The 20,024-nt window shown below is 39.1% G+C and overlaps 1 protein-coding gene across 6 annotated transcripts in view; it reads right to left on the reverse strand.

Moving 5' to 3' along the window:
* SUCLG2 (succinate-CoA ligase GDP-forming subunit beta) overlaps positions 1–20,024 on the reverse strand; it is a 458,258-nt gene that overhangs the window by 183,088 nt on the left and 255,146 nt on the right. For all 6 annotated transcript variants that reach the window (XM_054695429.1, XM_054695406.1, XM_054695410.1 and 3 more), the window contains one exon: positions 80–200. In XM_054695429.1, coding sequence (XP_054551404.1) covers positions 80–200 — 121 coding nt within the window. The remainder of the gene's footprint in view (positions 1–79; positions 201–20,024) is intronic.

Below are 20,024 nucleotides of genomic sequence, written 5' to 3' on the forward strand. Positions count from 1 at the left end.
GAAGTTTATGCTTGAGGAACCTATTGGCCACCAATCCTGGAGAAAGGGTGCTGGTCCGGAGAAATCTACCATCACTCACCTTCAAGTCGCACCACCAGGGGCACCTTGAGTTCCAGCTCCCGACAGGCTTTGGTGATTCCATTGGCAATGATGGCACAGTTGACAATTCCACCAAAAATATTGACAAGGATGGCTTCAACCTGAAATAAACAGAGGAAATCCCCATCAAAGTGCTGACAGCAAACATTCTAAAAAATAACTGACTAACCAAGAGAGACAATTAAAATAAGACCCTGTCTTTTGTTTTTAACACAGAACATAAAATACTTGAAAAGGCCCAGAAAATATTAAGTTAAAAATTTAGTGCTGAGCTAATAAATATCAATATATAACATTGGCATATCAACCCATATTACTCCATCAATCACTTCTCTGAATGCAATCCAGTCACCACTCATTTATTTTATACTGTCTCCTTGTTTTTCTAATATTACTGTCTGACACTATTCTTTTATGAGTTGTGTCATTTAAAAATTCATGCACTTATGTTGTTTCTCCCCACAGTCTATACTTCAATTTTTATTTGTCATGGGTTTCAGAAAATATTTCTAAACTAGGAATCTATTATTTGTTGTTTTGTATTAATAGGCAAAAATTTAAATGTTTCTGCAAGGTAGATTCTCAAAAGTGAGAGCATTTAATTATGTGAGGTAACAACCTTTTTGATAAAAAAGAAGACCCCCAAAAGAAATAGATACAAGCTCATATCACAAATAAGGATGTAAAGAAAGTCAAACCATTACTGGAATTTTTCAGAAATGTAAATTTCAACCCATCATGTTAACCTGTTTATACATATTCCATATTCAAAGGCACGCAGACCAAGAAAAAAATTGTAGTTGTCCTGACTTGACAAATAGGCATAAGAAAATCCTGTATAATTAGCATGAAGAACGAGATAATGAAGAGAATTCATTACCTAGATTAATTGATAACACCCACAGAAAATGGCTATTCATCAAGCTAAAGGCATCAAAATTCCAAGAATGGAGTTACAATTAAATTATGCTACACTAATTGTAAAGCATATATGTGTACACTGAGAGTGCCATTTTTAAATCCCATTATTTCAATATGCTAAATTAACTACACAAAACATATGACGAAAGAATACATTAGACTTGTACAGCACTTAACTGTTTTAGAAAGCACCATTAAATGAACCCTTATTTTTTATTTTGATCTTTCCCAGAACCCTATTCAGTAAGTACAGGGGTTAGCCCTCTGTACAAATTCAGGGAATTCACAAGGTTACACAAAGAATATGAAGCAGTGGTGAGGCCAAAGTCAACATTCTAGATCACCTACTGAGTCTTCATATCAGCTGCTGGAGTTGAGATGTAGGGCAATTCTCATACATGTTTTGAACATGGTTTCCCATCAATAAAATGGGAATACCTAGTTGGTAAGATTTTTGAAAAGTCTAAATGAAGTAATACATGTGAAATGCTTAGCACATGCCTAAAGATTACTTGATACATGCATTTATTTCAACAAGCAATTATGAACAGGTTACCTAGAAAGCAAGTTAAGATGAAAACCACTTTCAGTATATTGCAGTTCTGTTGAATCAAATATAATAGAAACACAAATTTATCTAAGTTCAATAGAAAAGGTAATACCTTAAGAACAAAATAAATGAGCAATATTTTGAAACCAATTAAGAGATTAGGGCTACTCCCCAAAAAGAAATGTCCTTTCACAGCAAGCTGACTGGTAGGCAGAAGCTTGCTTTCTAATGACAGTTATTAAATGCTGTTAACACTGAGGCTTGGTACAGAAGTAGTTTCCAAATAGCTGTGGGATAGAGAGGAACTTGCCAGAACAATGGAAGAAAAAACACTCAAGAGCAATAAGACTCCACAGGGACCAAGTGAGAATCTCAGGAACTGCTGTGGCTCACTCAGCTGTGTGGAAGCACCAGATTTTCTTGTAAAGTCCACATAGGTACCTGTGTGCCTCTGACATCTTCCAAATGGTACAATCTTTACGAGTCCAGATGTCAACAGATTCTCAGTAAAGCATTCTTTTCTCATCAAGTTAGGGCAAGTTACTGTGTCTTAATCTATCTAAAACTGTTCATTCTAGATAGTTACATTATACAGAACAAACATTGATTTCACCTACATAGGCAGGAGTGGGGGCAAGAAGGAAGGAAGATGCCCATAAGACTCAATGCTCCTCAGTGGGCACATGACCTGGAGTGAGTATCAAACATGAACTGTGGATCTGGTGCAGCCTCAGTAGGTATCAGTTTCCACGAGTCTCTCATATGTCTTATGTTTAATGAGTATCTTATGTTTAATGAGGCTCTGACATTAAACATACACATTCTTCATACATCCACTTGAATTGATGCTAAATCAAGGAAAAGTGGAAAAATAATGGCCTTTTTCAGGTGTACTAAGAAATTCTGTTTTTTTTTTTTTTTTTTTTTTTTTTAGTTTTTTTATTTTTGTTTATACAAGAGCTGAGGTATAGGACAGAGTAGTGGGAGGGTGAGAGCAGGGAGCAGAACAGGCAGACAGACCGAAAGCACTGCTGAGGGGAGCAGTGGGCAAGAGAGAAGTCTGCTGCACCATGTGGGAATCTCCCTGGCCAGCCAGGAATCGAACTGGTGCTGCGGAGGCTGCAGACAGCTTCACAGTGCTGCACTCAACCTGCTGCGCCACTGGGGAGCCCCAGAAATCCTGCTTTCTAATGTAGTCTATTACTTCTTATCCTCTATGCCCATCCCCAAGATACAAAACCCTTATGGGGGAAGGTGACCCCCACCTCTACAATAGGACTATGTGGTTTTTCCATCAGCAGTTATCACAATCCATGACATAGCATAATCATCTAATAAATACTGGTTTCAAGAGTGAATGAATTAAATTAATTTCAATAGATACTTAATGACCATGTTCCTTGCACTGGGTACAGAGTTAAGTGCTCGGGATAGGGAGATGAATAGGATATCCATCACTGTCCTCAGGGAATTCAGGCAAGCACCAATGCTACAGACAACAGTGATGAGAGGGGCTTTCTGACAGAGATAGAGATGTTCCAGCTGCCAAAAAGAATGAAAGGGCAGGGACTCAGGAACAAGGGGCCTGCCAGGATGAAGGCGGAACTGATATTCAACTTGGTTCATTCAGGACCTGCAGGTTCAATGGGGAAGTAACTGAGATGCTACAGAGAATGCTGAGTGGAGCTGACAGAGGCCAGGGATGGGAACTTGGCCTTTTTGTTCATTCCTTCTTTTCCTACAGGAGCAGAGGAGGGGTGATATGAGAAATAAAGGGGTAGAGAGAAGAATGAGTACATGAAAAGTACCGGTTGAGAAATAAAGAGTGACAGTGTGAGCATAAGAGGATGAGCAAGAGAGAACGAAAGAAAAGGAGACAGGAGAACACTGAAAAGAAGAGAGAAAAAAACAAGCAGTGAGAAAGGGAAAGAGAAGGAAAAAGAGTCTGATCATCAATATTCACAAAGCATTTAGAGATTTTATAGGAGAGCAACAAGACAAAGAAGTACACAGGCTGCTAAGCTCAGGGAAATGGGATAGTTTAGGACGTGGAACACCATGGAGCACTCGGAAGACCACCACAAGGGGTGATGGGAAGATCCCACTCCTCAGAGATGATGCTGTTCTCTCCCACTATAAAGTCATTTGCTGCAGTCATGCACTTTAATAAAAATCTGATTTAATATTTCACTCTGGGCCAATTTCTATAATTAACTACTGTAATCTGCAATCTCAAACTGAGAATAAAATTAAGACAGCTTGAAAATGAAAGCCTCATGACATCATTATTATTATTTAGCATTTATAAAGCATGTCAAATTTCCAATGTGAGCCTCACATGTTCATTCATTATTACAACCACTAATTGCTGTTTCATGGCAATGATAGCAACTTTTAATAGTCTTTATTTTTCCTTGCAAACAGAATGCTAGGAAAATATCAGTGCTATGTCTATTTAATTATCCAGAGACTCTCCTGAAGGTTCCTGAGTGTTTTTAGGAATAAAGGTTTTTCTAAATTCTCAGGTGAGAATTACAAGGTTTGCTATTTACTGTTTCACCAAAGTAAAGATCATCTAATGAGGCAGTTAGGTAGGAGAGGGAGAGCGCAGGTTCCCTAGTCTCCAGACAACTCCTCCCATGGTGACGTCTGCGGCAGCTGTTGGCAGCTGTGCAGGTGGTCCGGCAATCCAAATTCAGGTTTTTTTAAATGTCTCTTGTGGTGTTTGGCTCTGCAAAATATACTCTGATTATAGATTTTGTCCACAATTAAAACTAAAGAATGAAATTCAAAAATAAACTTGTCCTCTTTCACTTTTGATTTTGAGTTTTCTCCCTCTTTCCCTTAGTGAGCCCAGCTAAAGTTTTGTCTATTTTATTTTTCAAAGAACCAGCTTTCGGTTTTGGACAGTCTTTTGGATTTCTATTTCGCTGATTTCTGCTCTGATTTTTTATTATTTCCTTTCTTCTGCCAGTTTTTGGATTTTTTTGTCGTATTTCTAACATTTTGTTTTAACTCCTTGAGATGAAAGACATGGTTGTTTGGACTCTTTCTAGTTTGTTAATGTGGGCCTGTATTGCTATATACTTTCCTTTTAGGACAGTTTTTGCTGTGTCCCATACATTCTGAATGGTTGTGTCCTGATTATCATTTGCCTCAAAGTATTTCTGATTTCTTCTTTGATTTCCCCATTAATCCAGTGGTCATTCAGTGATGAGTGGATCAAAAAGATGTGGTACATATACACATGGAATACCACTCAGCAATCAAAAAAGATAAACTCATGCTATCTGCAGCAACATGGATGGAACTGGAAGGGATTATTCTATGCAAAGGAAGCCAGAAGAAAGAGAAATACCAGATGGTTTCACTTACATGTGGAATCTAGAGAAACCAAATAAAGGACAAGACAAAGATAAACTGGAAGACTGACCCTTAAAAGCTTACTATAGATTTGAGACATTTTAGGAGGGATGGGGTAAAAGGAGGGAGAGAGGGAGAGGAGACAATGGGAGGAGAGTGTGGTGGAGAATGGTGGAGGACTGTTGGCACTTGGGTAGTGGGAAAACTATACACACACACACACACCCAGATATATATATATATCTGGGTGTGTGTGTGTGTGTATATATACATATCTGGGTGTGTGTGTGTGTGTATATATATATACACACACACACACACACACACACACACACACACACACACACACACAGTGACTGCACCTGAGGGGAGAAATCCTATATTGTGAAAAATAGACAAGAATGTTTAAAACTAAAGTGATGAATAAAATAATACCACCTTTGATATTTGCCTCCTCTAAACTTCAAACAAACCATAAAAACCACCACCCAAAACCCTTTTTGGGAAATATAATCCTTTTGAGTAACTGATGAACATTCGGGAACCAGTCAGATACATTCACACACCCCCAACAATTTTTTGGTAGGTCCCATGAATAACCTGCTTTTGTAAGATTTGCCCTCAAGGGCCAAATTAGAAACAGGGAAGCTACTGCATACATATATAGACAGGGCATATGAGTTCTGGGGGGGATTATGAATTCTCTGCAATGGTTCACAGAGTTATTTGTGCTGTAAGTACAACTTTTAAGTATACTTTAAATACAACTTTTCTGGGAAAAGTGTCCATAATACATAAAAAGCAAGATAATCATCATCACAAATTTAACAGTAAGTAATGCTTACTAGGGACATAACAAGTAGTAGGCAATATTCCACTTATTTGACATGTAGTAAAACATTTAACTCAGGAGTATAACAGAAGGTGAGTATAATGATAATTTCCATTTTACAGATAGGGAAACAGGTTATTAAAGATCTGGAGAACCACTGGGGCTAGAGCATTAATCTGTCAAAGGCCTTTCAGAGTCAGTTAGTCTATTACAGTGCAGTGCATGTACTCTGCTTAGTATTTTCTCATTCATTACCACAGCCAATCATACCATAACCACAAGAGGTAGATGTTACCTATCCCATTTTGCAGATGAGAAAACACACTCGGACAGCTAAAAATAATTAGCACAACAAAATACAGCTAACATATTATCAGGATCAAAAATCCAGCTTTTTCTCCAACATTTTCTGACTACTTTTATGAAATACAATATTGCCAGATTGCTCAATGAAAAGTGAATCATTTATTCAACATATATTTCTGAGGGCCTATCCTGTGCTAGGCATTCTTTTAACTATTGAGGACAGTAAATTGCTAAGGTGGGAAGAAATATTTTTTAAAGTAGATAAAATTGTTCAATTATCTATATTAAGAATGCAAACCATAATAAGAGTTTTGAAGGGAAGGGAAACACAAAAAATCATGTCAGGACCCACGTTAGCTTGAGTGGTTAGGAAAGGCCTCTCACAAGGAGTGACATTAAGCATAGAGCAGAAAGGACAATCAGGAAGAGTCCAGGTAGATTAAGAGGGGAAAGAAGAATAAGTACTTGGAGAGAAGAAGGTCAACGGTTAGGAAAGGTCAAGGGGTAGAAAAGACCTTGGTCCATTTGAGAAACTGAATAGAACCCAAGATCAGGTGCTTAAGACTTGAGAAGTGGAGTCATGGGAAAATAGTAGACCACCCTGCAGGGGCCAAATCACACAGAGTCATATAGAGGAAAACCACAAGAAGGAGCTGGAGAATTCTCTGGCTTCAGGAGTGCCACATTGACTGCAGGGAAGCTGGAAAGGGAGTTATCATTTATTAAGATTCCACTATGTATTCACATTAGGTCTATAGGATAGATTTTATGACCTCCATTTTATGGCTCTACTCCTGAGGATCAGAGAGGTTAGGGTCTCACAGCTACTAAGCAGTACAACTCAGACCAACAAGTCTTTTACCACCACACCATGTATAGCACCATCTAGAACAGCTAAGAAATCTTAAGAATGCCATTGACTTACACTAGGGGCTGACAAAATTTTTCTGGTAAGAAAAATATTCTTACTAGTCTGTAAATATTTTAGACTTTGCGGGCAGTTTCAGTCTTAAATACTCAATTCTGCCATGAAAGCTATCATAGACACTCTGAATAGATCACTTACAAAAACAAGTGGTGGCCTGATTTGGCCCATAACCATAGCTGCCAACCTCTGACATAGGCATGATTTAGTTCCTTCTTACCCTCAAAATCATCACAACCACCACCAACTTTGAGTCATTTGATCTTTCATTGATAAGACTTTTCAGACTTTAAGTTCTCTTCCTTCGTTACCTCATTTTCTTGCCACCACTGAGAACATTAATGTACCCAGTCTACCTCCCCAGGCTGGTTAAATAAATATGTCCATTCCAACCTTAATAGCATTCCTTTGAAACAAAACCTGTACATTTAATAAGTTCATAAAATTAGTTGAATGCTTTTGCTGTATTCTTTTTCCCTTCCTAACAGTAGCTGGAAACCAGCCATTTTGCAACACTTACTGCAAGTGGTTAAAAGTATTGTGTTGCATTTAAAACACTGCAGCATACACATGAAGCACTTTAAGTACAACAATTGAGTTTCGCCTTTGCTTATTTCCATTCAGCCTGCAAATTTAGTGCCGTTGTAGTGAGTAGTGCTGATAAAAATTAAGCAAGCATGTTTATATTAGGCGAGATAAGAACTTAAAAAAATCACTAGTTCTTTTAATTCTCCAGGTTGTTGCTCTTGTTTAAGCATCTGTTTTTGTAGAACAGTTTTTTCTCTTTTTTGTTGTTGTTATTTTTCTGCTGAATTGTAATCATGTCTTCTAATCCATTGGCAGCCAAGGAAGGAAAATAAATGGTGAAGGAAATTAGATGCAGCTTGGATAATTGATGTTTGTATGCCTGGCTTTAATAAAAATACTCTGCTAAATTAGAGGAGAGTCAGAATGGATTCAGTCAATAAGGAAGTGATTCAGGTGAGGAATTCAGTCTTGGGTTTGGTTGTAATCTTACAAATGAGCTGACAGATCAGTTCAGTTGGGACCAGATTTGCCTTCTGCTGAAGTTGAGGTGAGCTGGTCTGAACTGCTTTTCTATCTTTGATTTAAAGTTATTTTCTTTTGTAAGAATTCAGGACCAGGAATTTTTTGGTTCAAGCAAATGATGTACCCTCCATACAGCTACAAATGATATGAGAACAACAGTATTTTTTTTTTTAAATACCCTCCCATTCTGCCCTTACTAAAAACATTTTTTAATAAGTTTACAATCTACTCTAAAATTTTCAGTCAAAAGGAAAAATAGTAAAAGCATCCTTAATACCAAAGAACATTTTGACATTTCTAATTACTCAAATCAAGATAAACCCAATCAGTTTACTCCAACTTTGCAAAAGTGACAGCATGGAAATGACATGCAATGGATGAATAATATTTTGATGGAGAGACAAGTTTCTGTTAAACTCGATGTCTGAAAATAACCAGGATGAACCAAAGGAAATGTGTCTAATTTGTCCTTGACTTTCTACTCTCTTATTCCTGAATTCTTCATCCTACTTATATCCTAGAGTGTTTTTTTTTTTCATTAAAATAAGTGAAAATAGGGTACACATATGCCCAGGATCTTCTGCTTGATCCAGACCTCAGCATGTGGGGAGGATGCCCCAGAGAGGCCAAAGCAGAGTCAGTGGTCTCTGCAGACGTGGCTGCAACTTTCATCCCCCAGGAGTAGGATTTACTGAGTCATGTCCAAAGAAACCTCTATAGAGACATGGTGCCTGATACCTGCAGGACCTGGGCCTCAGTGGGTTCCTGCTTTCAACTTAAAACCAGCAAATTAATTCCTCAGTGGGGTGTTTAGGAAAATGAAACATCCACTGAAGAGAAAATATGAACAGTCATTAGAAATGATTCCTGGTCTGTTACTGGAAGAAACTGGACTTTCCATAGTATTAGAGATCAGTACCAAAACCAGGAAAGGCATTTGAGAAACCATTTGGTAGAGAATTTCTATAAAATCATTGAAGATAATCAATGTGGAAAAATCTTGAACCAGTTGAAAATCTTTTGTTCATAAGAGTTATCCTACTAGAACAAAACTATGAATGAAATGTGGTGTGGGAAAGTCTTCACAGATTGCTCTTTCATTAAGAATCAGCAAACACATTACACTGGGCACAAACCTTATCAATGTAAGAAGTGCGGGCACAACTGCAACAGTCTCCTACCAGAGCACACATGTGGAAACAGACATTATAGAGAAATCTTATGTATGTAGGATACTGAGAGAGTGTCTAAGAGACCTGGGAAGAGTCTCAGTAGCAAGAAATCCTTTGAGTAAGAAATGTGGAAAACTTTCACTTGACCCCGTATCCTTTTGGGAAATGTGAGGCGTCACAATGGACAGAAAATACATGTGTCCCACATACATAGGAAAACACGTATGTGTTACTATTACTTTACCCAACAGGTGCTGTAACTCCAGCCCACTAGGTATCCCCTTACAAGCTCTGCCCATCTGGATCAGCCCCAACTAAACTGTACGTTGGATGTAAGCTCCCTTCTAGGCAGGAGAGTCCAAAGATTTTTTTTTTTTTTTTACAATTACCCTCACCACGGAAATGCAAATGACCAACAGGCATATGAAAAAATGTTCAACATCCTTTATAATTAGGGAACCGCAAATCAAAATCACATTGAGACACCACCTTACACCAGTAAGAAAGGCACATATCAAAAAAAAATGAGCAACAACAAATGTGGTGAAAAAGAAACTCTCCTACATTGCTGGTGGGAGTGCAAACTGGTCCATCCACTATGGAAAGCTGTCTGGAGATTCCTCAGTCTACTAAAAATGGAGCTACCATATGACCCGGCAATTCCACTCCTAGGGATCTACCCAAAGGACACCAAAACATTGATTCAAAAAAAGAACACCTGTACCCCTATGTTTACTGAAGCACTATTTGCAATAGGTAAAACCTGCAAACAACCCAAATGCCCAAAAATAGATGACTGGATCAAGAAGTTGTGAGATATATATATATATATATATATATATATATATATATATATACATACACACACACACACACACACACACACACACACACACAATGGAATACTATTCAGCAGTCAAAATAGATAAACTCATGCCTTCGCAGCAACGTGGATGGAGCTAGAAAGAATTATGCTCAGTGAAATAAGCCAGAAGGAAAAAGAAAAATATCGGATGGTTTCATTTATAGCAGGAATATAGGGGATCCAAATAAGACATCAGTGTAAAAAAATAGTAATACAAAACAACAAAACAAAACAAAAACAGATAATTATAAATCAGAGACATCCTGCAGGGAGAGGAGGCGGGAGAGGGATAAGAGGAAGGGAGGGAGGAGCACAGGGGACTGAGGTGATGGTGCACGGGTGCATGGGTGAAGGAAATTCTATGGGGACTCCACCTGAGGTGGGGGGGAAGCAAATATTGTTTAAAAATGAACAATGATATAAACAAATAAACAAATAAAAACAATTATCCTCACCATGGACTCCACAGTGCTTGTGTTTGTATAATTCCTTTTATCTTCCTATAGCTCTTTGATATATATGTGACACTTCTTCAGGCTACCACACTTAGTAATCTTCTCCTATCACCCCATGAACTTTCCAATGCTCTCCTAATGCCATGATTTCTGTAATAAACATTTTGTTCCTCTACTAGTAACACTGTCTCACAATTCTATGACAGATGTAACACCACAACCACAAATACAGGCACCTTACTGCCCTGCTTGCAACGTGGAGGCTTCAATGAACTTGCATTTCTTGTTTCTGGATTCTACCACGATTAAAGCAAGCAGTTGCAAATACATTTGGTAGTGTGTGTGAGCTTTCTCTTACATATGGCTATATTTTCTTACAATTCACTGCTAACTAAATGATAAACTCTTTGTACTTAATTTCTCTCATTTTTATATTATTGAAAACAATGTGCTTTTTTGGTTCTTGTTCTCTACATTATTTCTCAGAAAGTTCTTTTTTGTACTTACAAGTGTTACTATGTTTTGTGTTTCATTATCTAAAAGGGTGTTTAAAACAACCCATTCGGGAGGATTAACTTATTGCAATTGTGTCAATTGTACTACATATATTCTGCCGTAATAGTATTAAATGCATATAATTTTCGATATTTTTCTTTCTAGTATGTTTTCTTCCCTACTAAATGCCCTCTTTTCATTAAACTGTAAGTAAAATGGTAAGGACGATTAACATTTTTTGAGTATTAATTTTCCTTGGTGGTAGGAATTACATGCTATTATTTCCCCCGAAAGCAAACTGAAACTGAAAGAGCTTAACTTGCTCAAGATCATATAGCTACAAAATGATAAAGCTAGGACTTGAACCAAGTGAGTCTTACTTCAGAGTCCATACTTTTACTGCCTACTTTGGATAGATCTCTAGAATAAGTGACTTCCATGACTAGTCAAAAGCCCCAGTTATTTTGTGGTCCTATTGCCAAGTTTCAAGTGCATGCTTCTGAGTCATATTCTGATGCCCTAATATTTCTTGCTCTCAAATCTCACTGTTCAGTTAAAATAAATCAGATGGTATCTTTTAGCGTTTTGTGGACCAGTGCATTTTGGTTCGCACAAGCCACTATGATGTTTCCTACAACCCGATGAAAGAGTAGTCCAGAGCTTGTGGTCTATAATCCCTACTTAGATGGAAATGGGGAGTAGCAATGATGGTTTAAGAGTAGATCTTGGCATTCAAAATTTAGAGTCTGTCCTGAATGTGGATAGATGTCCTCCATGCCCATCTCCACAAACTGATAAGCCACTTTGTCCCATTCTGACACAATGAAATGCATCTCTTTGTCACTTATGATTTCTAATTATGGTCAGGAAAATTCTAATAGAGAATTAGAGGATCAAAGCCATCACTGTTGATGCAGATTTTATTTTATTTTTTTAAAATATTTATTTATTTATTTATACAAGAACCAGGATACAGGACAGATTTGCAGGAGGGTGAGATGATTCACCAGAGAAAGAGCGGGGTACAGAACAGGCAGATTGACAAAATGCACTGCTGAGGGGAGCAGTGGGCGAGACAGGAGAGGTCTGCCGTGCCATGTGGGACCCTCGCCAGTCGGCAGGGATCATACTGGTGCTGCAGAGGCTGTGGACAGCTTCACAGTGCTGCGCTCAACTGCCTGAGCCACCAGGAGAGGCCTTGATGCAGATTTTAAATGTCAGGGGATGGAATCGCCACTGAAGGTGTCTGAGTGAATGGCTGTTGGAAAGTTATGTTGAAAACTATCAAGGAGCCACATCCTGGTTCAGTGTGACAGAGACCCTGTTAATAATGTCCACCAAGGCAGCATAGGAAAGAAGCTTAGCAAGTATATTACACATTTGTCTCCCTAATTTTGGAATTACATAATACATATTTTAACATTGCCTCTTTTGGTGGCTTTTACAAAGAAAGTATCAGGCAGTAAGGAAATTCAATTCACAAGTATTGTAATTAACAATTTCATTAATTACATGTTTAGGTACGTGAAAACCAAAATATTTGAATATTGACTTTCAGTACTAAATTAGACTAAGGCAGCTTCCATTATGAATTATTTTAACAGGTTTTAAAAAAATAAAACTGTGAATACTGCACCACATAAATTATAAAGCCAAACTTCCTTCCAAAACATGTGCCTGTTTCCTAAATCAACGTTTTCTATCATGTTTTCTACAAAGCGTTAGGTCTATGTATGCTCCATGAAGAAATTCTTTTGGCCAAATAGAATGAATTCTAACTTGAGAACTTCAACAGATGATCTGTGTTCCCACTGAAAACACTGTATGATTCTCATTTTTTTTTTTTTTTTAAAGAGAAAAGGGTTGGAAATCTGAAAGCCAGAGAGCTTGACATCAAGAAAGGTGTTCAGAAACTGGTATACTGGGTGGTGAGAAGGCATAGGGATCTATGTCCCCTTCTTTCGAAGATTGCTAATCATTTCGCTATTTGGATCATATTTACAGTACCTGCAAAACTGGAAGACTTTCATAATCAAGAACAGCAATCACAAATGCCCTGGCCAGTCCATGTAAGTGACACAAATGCTTTCCCAATGGTCAGTAAACAGAGTGCTAGTGGTTGTCAGCTAGTCACAGGATTTTTGAGAGGATAAAATGTAAAGATGGCAATATTGGTTAGCATTTTAAGTAGGGACAGGAGAGAAGGAGTTAAAAAGACTAAATAACACAGATTTGGGGGAACAGCACAAATTTTTTTTCAATCTTTTACAAAGATATTTCCCACACTTTTGAAGTGAGAAACAGAAGCATCACCAGGATTACAAGAACACTTAGCCATTCAGAATGGTAAATGCAAGGTTCTTGTTGAGTGTCATCTTAAATGTATTTAAGCCACTGAAGCTCTTGCAATACTACTGTGATATTTAATTTGGCCACAGAATCATTTGAATCTGAAAGAGTAAGAAATGAAAGAACAAGGAGACTTTGGTCTTACCTTTTCACCAGAAAGCACCAATAGACTTAGGAAGAAAAGAAAATGAGGTATTACAATATTCACTTAAGAAAAGAGCTATTAGAATTGACTGTTAAGAAATATTTTGGTTACAAAACTGCCTTCCCAGCTTAGCAGATAATTGCTTTCAAGGCAGGATACTCATTGCTTATAATGTAATATCTATATTTTATTTGTAATGGGAGCTACATCGGTGCAGATTAAGAATATTTATTGGCACATTATTTCTGAGCAGTATTTCGTCCAATCATCTCAGACTTATGTCATCTTGATGAATGTGAATATGTACACTCCATCATCATTAGTTGGAGAGTTGATATAGAGAATACCCATAAAATTGGCAACTTGGTGAAGAACCCATTTATTAATCTATAAACAGGATGTCTATTCGTCTATTGTTGGAACATAATGGTCTCCACAGGGTAACTGTTCCTACAAGAAAGAAAAAAAATGCTTCTACGGGTGATTTCTTCGCCTTTATTCATGATTGACATCAATTAAAAAAAAATTAGCCAAGCGGACAACCAAACGTAGGACCACATATTCACACTTCACACCACAGAGAAATGAAGATAAATTTAGTTAATAGCAAAACCCACTGTTTCTGTAAATAACAAGTCTAATGTAAGATGAAGGTAGAATATAATGATTTTGTGATGCTGCATGCGTCTGTTCAGGGAAACATATTTGATCATTTTGTTTTCTGGAAAAACAAAGGGTTGACAGAGATTCATATCAAAACCCTTAATGGATAAATATTTGACTGGGAAAAGTAAAACTCTAGGCTTCCAGCTACAACATCAATAAATTATAAGTTTATTCCTTATACACTAAATTTCATATTGAAACTATTTTAAGTAAAATAATTTTTCAAATTTGTATGTTTTCTTATAAGAGCTCTCACTGGCATGTATGTGAAAAGCAATTTACTGCCATGTTTCTTTGTTAGAGTAAGTTTAATTCATTCAATAAAATCCTACCCATTTTTCCCCCTACAAATGACCTCCAACACTAAACCTCACCCCCAGAATCTTAAACTCCAAAACTGTCAGTGAAAAATATACTATTCTTTTGGAATCAGAAATTTAAAGTAAGGTAAATTAGGGCCTCCCCAGTGGCGCAGCAGTTGAGTGGTGGGCTACATGCCTGCCTGCAGCCTCTGCAGCGCCAGTTCAATCCCTGGCTGCTGGGTGAGGATCCCACATGGTGCACAGACCTCTCCTGCCGCTGCCCGCTGCTCCCCTCAGCAGTGTACTTCGGTCCTTCTGCCTCTTCTGTTCCCCACCCTGGCTCTGCTGGATTCTCTCACCCTACCGTGCCTCTGACTGTACCCAGTGCTTGTATAAATAAATAAATACATCTTTAAAGTAAGGTAAATTAAGCAAAATACAAAAACAAAACTCTAGAAAGTTACCCCTTAAAACATCTGCCATGATAAAAATCAACTTTTATAATGTTTTCATTTGTATTCAGGCTCCTTTGAAATGTCTGGGCAGAACTGGTGCCTGGTAATATTTTATATCAGGAAGAAAGGCATCTATAGAATTCTCTCTGCATCTACTAGCAGCATCAGATGTCACTGTCACCAAAAACATCCTCAGCTGTAGACAATATTCTAAAATTACAGAGATCACTGTCTGACCTTGTTGTAATCTGTTGTGTAGAAGTCTGATCTATTTGTTTAGCTGTTCAGCAAATGTCAGAATACCATGTCTGGAGCAAATTAAAAACTATATTGGCAAAGCGCTCCCCACAGTCTGGTAGGAATGAAATTTAACAAAAGTCTTTCTACCTCGGAGTGTCTGAATCATTGATTGGTTGTATCCTCTCCTTGTGGTTAAACTTTTGTGGATGTTAGTAGAGTTCTCAGGCTATTAGGCTGTTTCGTTGTTAAAGGCTTACAAAATATGCTATCCCCTGAGGTAAATGTTCAACAGAAAATCAAAAGAACATCAGTGTTGTAGGGTTTCTGTTTCCACATCCCATCTAGTCCAAGCCACCCTTTCCTACATTGCTTCTCCCAGTCCTGGAAGGCTGACTACACAAGCTACACCAACAGACTCTCTTCACATCTGACACTGGGGAACTTTGACAGGAAAGAGAAATCAGGGTGTTCCTATTCCTCTAAGTCTCTCAGAAAGGTTGTCTGGGGTGGGGGCGGCCCTTCACAAAAGGTCTCTTGATGTCATCTCACAAAAATCTTCACTACAGACTTTTTAATCTGGTCTAATAACTATCACCTTCCTTCTTCTATTTGGTTTAGGGATATGAAACCCTAGGCTGCCTGCCCCAGATTTCAGAACTTTCATTAAGGGTTTCTTATACTCCATATGCACATTGTCATCAATCTTTTTGTATATAAACTCACCTCCATATACTCTGAGTTGAGTGAGCCATTATTTTCTGTTGAGATTGATAAAATCCTGTTTTAACCAATCCAGATTGAATTTGAGAAAATCCATTCATTTGCAGACTGAACCTTCTAGAATTGGTAAGTTAATTTTTTTTTGTAATTTATTTTTTATTTTTTTAAAGATTTATTTATACAAGATCTGGGGTACAGACCAGACACACAGGAGGGTGAGAGAATTCACCGGAGGCAGAGTGGGAACAGAACAGGCAGACTGATGAAATACACTGCTGAGGGGAGCAGTGGGTGCGACAGGAGAGGTCTGCAGCACCATCTGGGACCCTCGATGGCTGGCCGGGATCAAACCAGCATTGCAGAGGCTGTGGACAGCTTCACAGTATGGTACTCAACCACTCAACCGCCTACGCCACCAGGGGAGGCCCTTTTTTTGTAATTTAAATTCCTCCCCACCCCCACCCATCAACAACATACCCATATTCATGCCCATACTGCAGTCATGAGTTATATAATAGAAGTAAAAAAAAAAAAATCTGAACACTCTCAGCTCAAGCCATTTAATGAGACTCATCAAATACTTCTTTCTCTGGCTCTTTTTGGGTGATGTCTAGTACCCAAGAATCTGAAATTATTGCTCATTAGCTGTCTGGATCTACACCCAAGGTAAAGGCAGAAAAAGCAAAACAAGCAAGATGCTTTATTATCTTGGGTCCTGTCCATTATAAATGACAAATGATAGTTTGTCAGGTGAAAACAAGCATCTCAGCACAGAAATGGCTTCATTTGGTTTATTAGCTTTAAAGGAAAACTAAGGAAGGCCCATCTAGATGCAGACTTTCAGTCCTTATTCGCAGCATAATAAAAAATAGGCTTGATAAGAACATATCCCCATGTGGCCTCCCAGTCTGTCTAAAAGAGGAAAGCAAGTAACATGGAACAAGCCAGCAAGCTGGCTAATGAGTAAAAATGCAGGTCTGAGGCCTTGGACAAAAGATAATATTTAACTTCCATGAAACTCGAATGACCCAGTTACAAGTAGTGACCCCACACTTATTTCAAAAGTCACATTATTCTGTTTTATCAAGCAAATAAATGATGCCATTGAACTGTTAATATTCACCAACAATATATGACCCAAGGAAACATACAGAGGACAACTTAATAACCAAGAGAAAAATACAGGGAAGGAAGCAGGAGTTCTCAAATCACAGATGATATACACAGCTTCTCCAGGAAGGGAGCAGCACCTGGCAGCGACAGACATGAACACATGCCACCTCAATCCACGTGGCTGAGAGGGCATCTGCTTTACTCCTTTATTAGAGCTTTCTTTTCCATACACTTGTAACTGCCCTTTATCCTCTGAAACATCTGAACACAAAATCCCTTTACAGAAACCCACCTGATACACCTTACATATAACCTTGCATGTAGGTAGATTTCCTGAACATATAGTCTTCTCTGGGCTAGATCGAAAGGACAGTCTTGAATCTATTTAATGCCTATTCATGTCAGGCCAAAGTAGAAGCAATTTGAATTGACTGACATGTTTTTATACATAACTTGATGCGCTTTGTTAAAACAAGTTTTAAGATCACCCTGAGTATCAATTCTAAATTTTCACTCCAGAAACCCTGGGACTGTCTTCTGAGTTGACAGTTGAAGATCACCTCCCACTTCTTATGTGCACCAACTACGCTGCTACTTCCAGTAATGTCCATTCCACAGTGTGATCTATACTTTTCCTTCACAACTTGTCATCGAGCTTCACTTTGGAGTTCTTATCAGCTACCTGGGAGGATTGTTACCACTGCCCAGACAGGGGTGGGAATAGGTATCACAGCCCAGTTTCATGCTAGTTCAATCAAATAGCTGTCTTTCTAGATGTATGGAGTACCCTGAAGGCAGAAGCACTTCTTGTGGGAAATTATAGCAAACCATAGAGTATTAGTTTTCAATTGGAGAAAGGGACTGCAAATTCAATGCCCTCAAGGAATAGGCAAGTAAATAAGAGGGTCTGTATTATGAGAAAAGAAAATACTTGGACATGCTGGATAAGACAAGCCATTTCTAAAGGGCTATTGCTACCAAATCCATCCAATTGTTGCAAGGGAATTGGGCTTGGTTAGAGGATTAGTGAAGTTAAAAATCAGGCTTTGTTCCACCTTTCCATTGCTAATGTGGATGGCCAGGGCCCAGGGGAGTGGGCAAGGGGCACTCCCACCTATAATTAGGGACACCAAGGCCCAGAGAGCATGTGCATGCACATATGTAAGAGCTCACACCTGTGCTCAGAGGCCAGGGATAAAGGGTGGCATCACTCTGAGACTACTACGGAGGAGGACCACTGTTAGGTTAGACCACAAGAACATAGGAGACTGAGACCACCAGAGAGAGGCTAGAGAAAGAGCATGAAGATTTGCAAGGGGCTGGGAGGCTCATTTGCACCTCTGCAAGACCCTCTGTCCACCTTGCCCCTCCTGCTTCCCTCAACACTAGTATACCCAGACTTTCCACTTTTCAAAAGTCAAAAATCTGGATTTTGAAAAACACTGAGCATATTAGATAAAAATGTATCCAAGACCTGTCCAAGTACTTAATAATTTGAGCTGCCTCACTAACCAGAGGTACCAGCACACTGCAAGGTGCTTTCAAATCAGTGTGCTTCTTTTAGCTCTATCTCAGCCTTCTCTACAATTTTCTGATTATTCCTCTCTCCCCAAAGGATTAAAAAAAATCTATGCATGTCATGAAATGTTCTGGTGGAAAACTGTTGTATATGTGAATGAAAGAATGTCATGTGAAGCTATGAAGGGAGGAAAAAGAACAGCATGTTTGAAAAGGAGACCCCAGTGGGATTTTTCTAGGCTAAAGAAGAGGGGGAGGGAGAGTTACCGGGCAGGAATCTACATATGCTGACAATAACATTAAAACCAAGAGTGGTCGCTCAGTAGTCAAAGTTTAGATGCCAGGGCACAGCTCTAGTATTTTATGTGCTAACTAACTGTAGGGAAAATGGAGTGGCTCCGGCTTTTTTACACCCCAGCCACTATCCTCTGCGGCCACCACCTGTGGCCTTGTTTTCCTCCTGGGTTTCATTACTCACACATGACAACGTGTTGTAAAAATAGCACCTGGGAGCATGAGCATGGGTCACAATCACCTATAAATACAGACTCCCGGGCCCAGAAGCCAGAGAGCAAGGGGTGCACAAACCTGAAGTACAGAGGCCTGGGTGTAGAGGGAGATTAGGAGAGAGAAGAGAAGCCAGAGAGAGGGCTTGGAGATCATGGGGGGCCTGGGAGGCTCAGTTGCTGTCTGCCTCCTCCCTGCCTGCCTCCCAGCCCCCCTGCCTCCTCCCTGCCTGCTGGGCTGCCTGTGTTCGGTTCCCTGCTTCAGCATTTAAAGGCCTGTTATATCTTCCTAAGTCTCCAAGATTCCTTTATCCATTTGCCCAAACCAACAGGCGTGCCTGCCCCTGGCGTGGTTCCCCTACACTAACCTAATCATATTTCATTACAACCCAATATGGAAAGCAACTGTTTTCCCTATTTTATAGATGGCACACAGCACACATGTGAGTGGCAACCCCACGGTCGCACATCTGGATAATGATAGATGCTAGCTTGCTTTCAGCACCACTAGGCCGCACTACCTGTCCTGCACCCTTTCACCACACCTCCTCCAGTCACACTCCCACACCCCACTCACTTTGAGTGAATTGGCTCAAGGTCTTGGCATAGCCTGGAACACTGTTAAGGCACAAACCCTCCCAAGAACTTCATCTCCTGTGATGGTTTCAAAAGATATCCACAAATTCTCTAATGCTCCTCCCTTCGACATGCAAACCCTAATTTTCCTGTTCTTCACATTGAATGAACAGAATATGGTAGAAGTGACCACATGCCACTTCTGAGACTAGGTCATAAAAAACACTGGGGCTGCTTCCTCTTACCTCTCTCTTTTCCATCACTTACTAGGGGGATGGCAACTGTTATGCCGAAAGGACACTCCAGCAGACTGATGGAGCCTTCTATTTTTACAAAAGCAACCGAGGCCTCCTGTCGACAGTTGTGTGAATGAGCCATCTTGTAAGTGGATCCTCCCGCCC

Source organism: Talpa occidentalis, unplaced genomic scaffold (assembly GCF_014898055.3).
Source record: "Talpa occidentalis isolate TD23 unplaced genomic scaffold, MPIMG_talOcc4v2.1 talOcc4.10, whole genome shotgun sequence".
NCBI lineage: Eukaryota > Metazoa > Chordata > Mammalia > Eulipotyphla > Talpidae > Talpa > Talpa occidentalis.